The sequence below is a fragment of the Buceros rhinoceros genome, unplaced genomic scaffold (genome assembly GCF_000710305.1).
Source record: "Buceros rhinoceros silvestris isolate BGI_N320 unplaced genomic scaffold, ASM71030v1 scaffold45647, whole genome shotgun sequence".
NCBI classification, from domain to species: Eukaryota; Metazoa; Chordata; class Aves; order Bucerotiformes; family Bucerotidae; genus Buceros; species Buceros rhinoceros.
Window position 1 is genome coordinate 553 of NW_010424749.1, and position 439 is coordinate 991.

At 67.9% G+C, this 439-nt stretch overlaps 1 protein-coding gene across 1 annotated transcript in view; it reads right to left on the minus strand.

Annotated features, from left to right (window-relative positions):
• The window catches only part of PAM16 (presequence translocase-associated motor 16 homolog (S. cerevisiae)), a gene marked incomplete at its 5' end in the record, with an annotated part of 393 nt that extends 172 nt beyond the window's left edge, over positions 1-221 (minus strand). Inside the window, 2 exons of the mRNA XM_010140885.1 lie at positions 17-61; positions 142-221. Coding sequence (XP_010139187.1) covers positions 17-61; positions 142-221 — 125 coding nt within the window. The remainder of the gene's footprint in view (positions 1-16; positions 62-141) is intronic.
• Between the last annotated feature and the right edge of the window lie 218 nt (positions 222-439).

The window sequence follows — 439 nt, forward strand, 5'->3', positions numbered from 1 at the left end:
CCTTCTCGTCCTTGGCCTGGATGCGGAGCTCCTCGTCCAGCCGCTCCTTGGCTCTCACCACCTGCAGGAGATGGGGACAGGGTGACGCGGAGGGAGGGGGCTGTCCCCTCGCAGCCCCCTCGCCCTCCTCCCTCTGCTCACCTTGGACTGGAGGTAGAAGGAGCCTCCCACCGACTTGTCGTTCACCTTGAACAAGTGGTCGTAGTTCTGCCGAAGAGCAGCTCCCCGTCAGCTCCACCTCCTCCACCCTCCCCGGCCCCACAGGTGCCCTCCCACTCCCCACGTGGGTGCTGAAGGTGACGAGTCCGATCTCGGGGACGCGGCTGGCTCTGCCCGACCCCACGCTCCTGTCAGCACCTCCAGGGAGCCCATGTCCCCCCTTCCCCAAGGAGCAAACACGGGGGCCGAGCCCGACAGGCTGCTGATGGCCGCCGGCTGG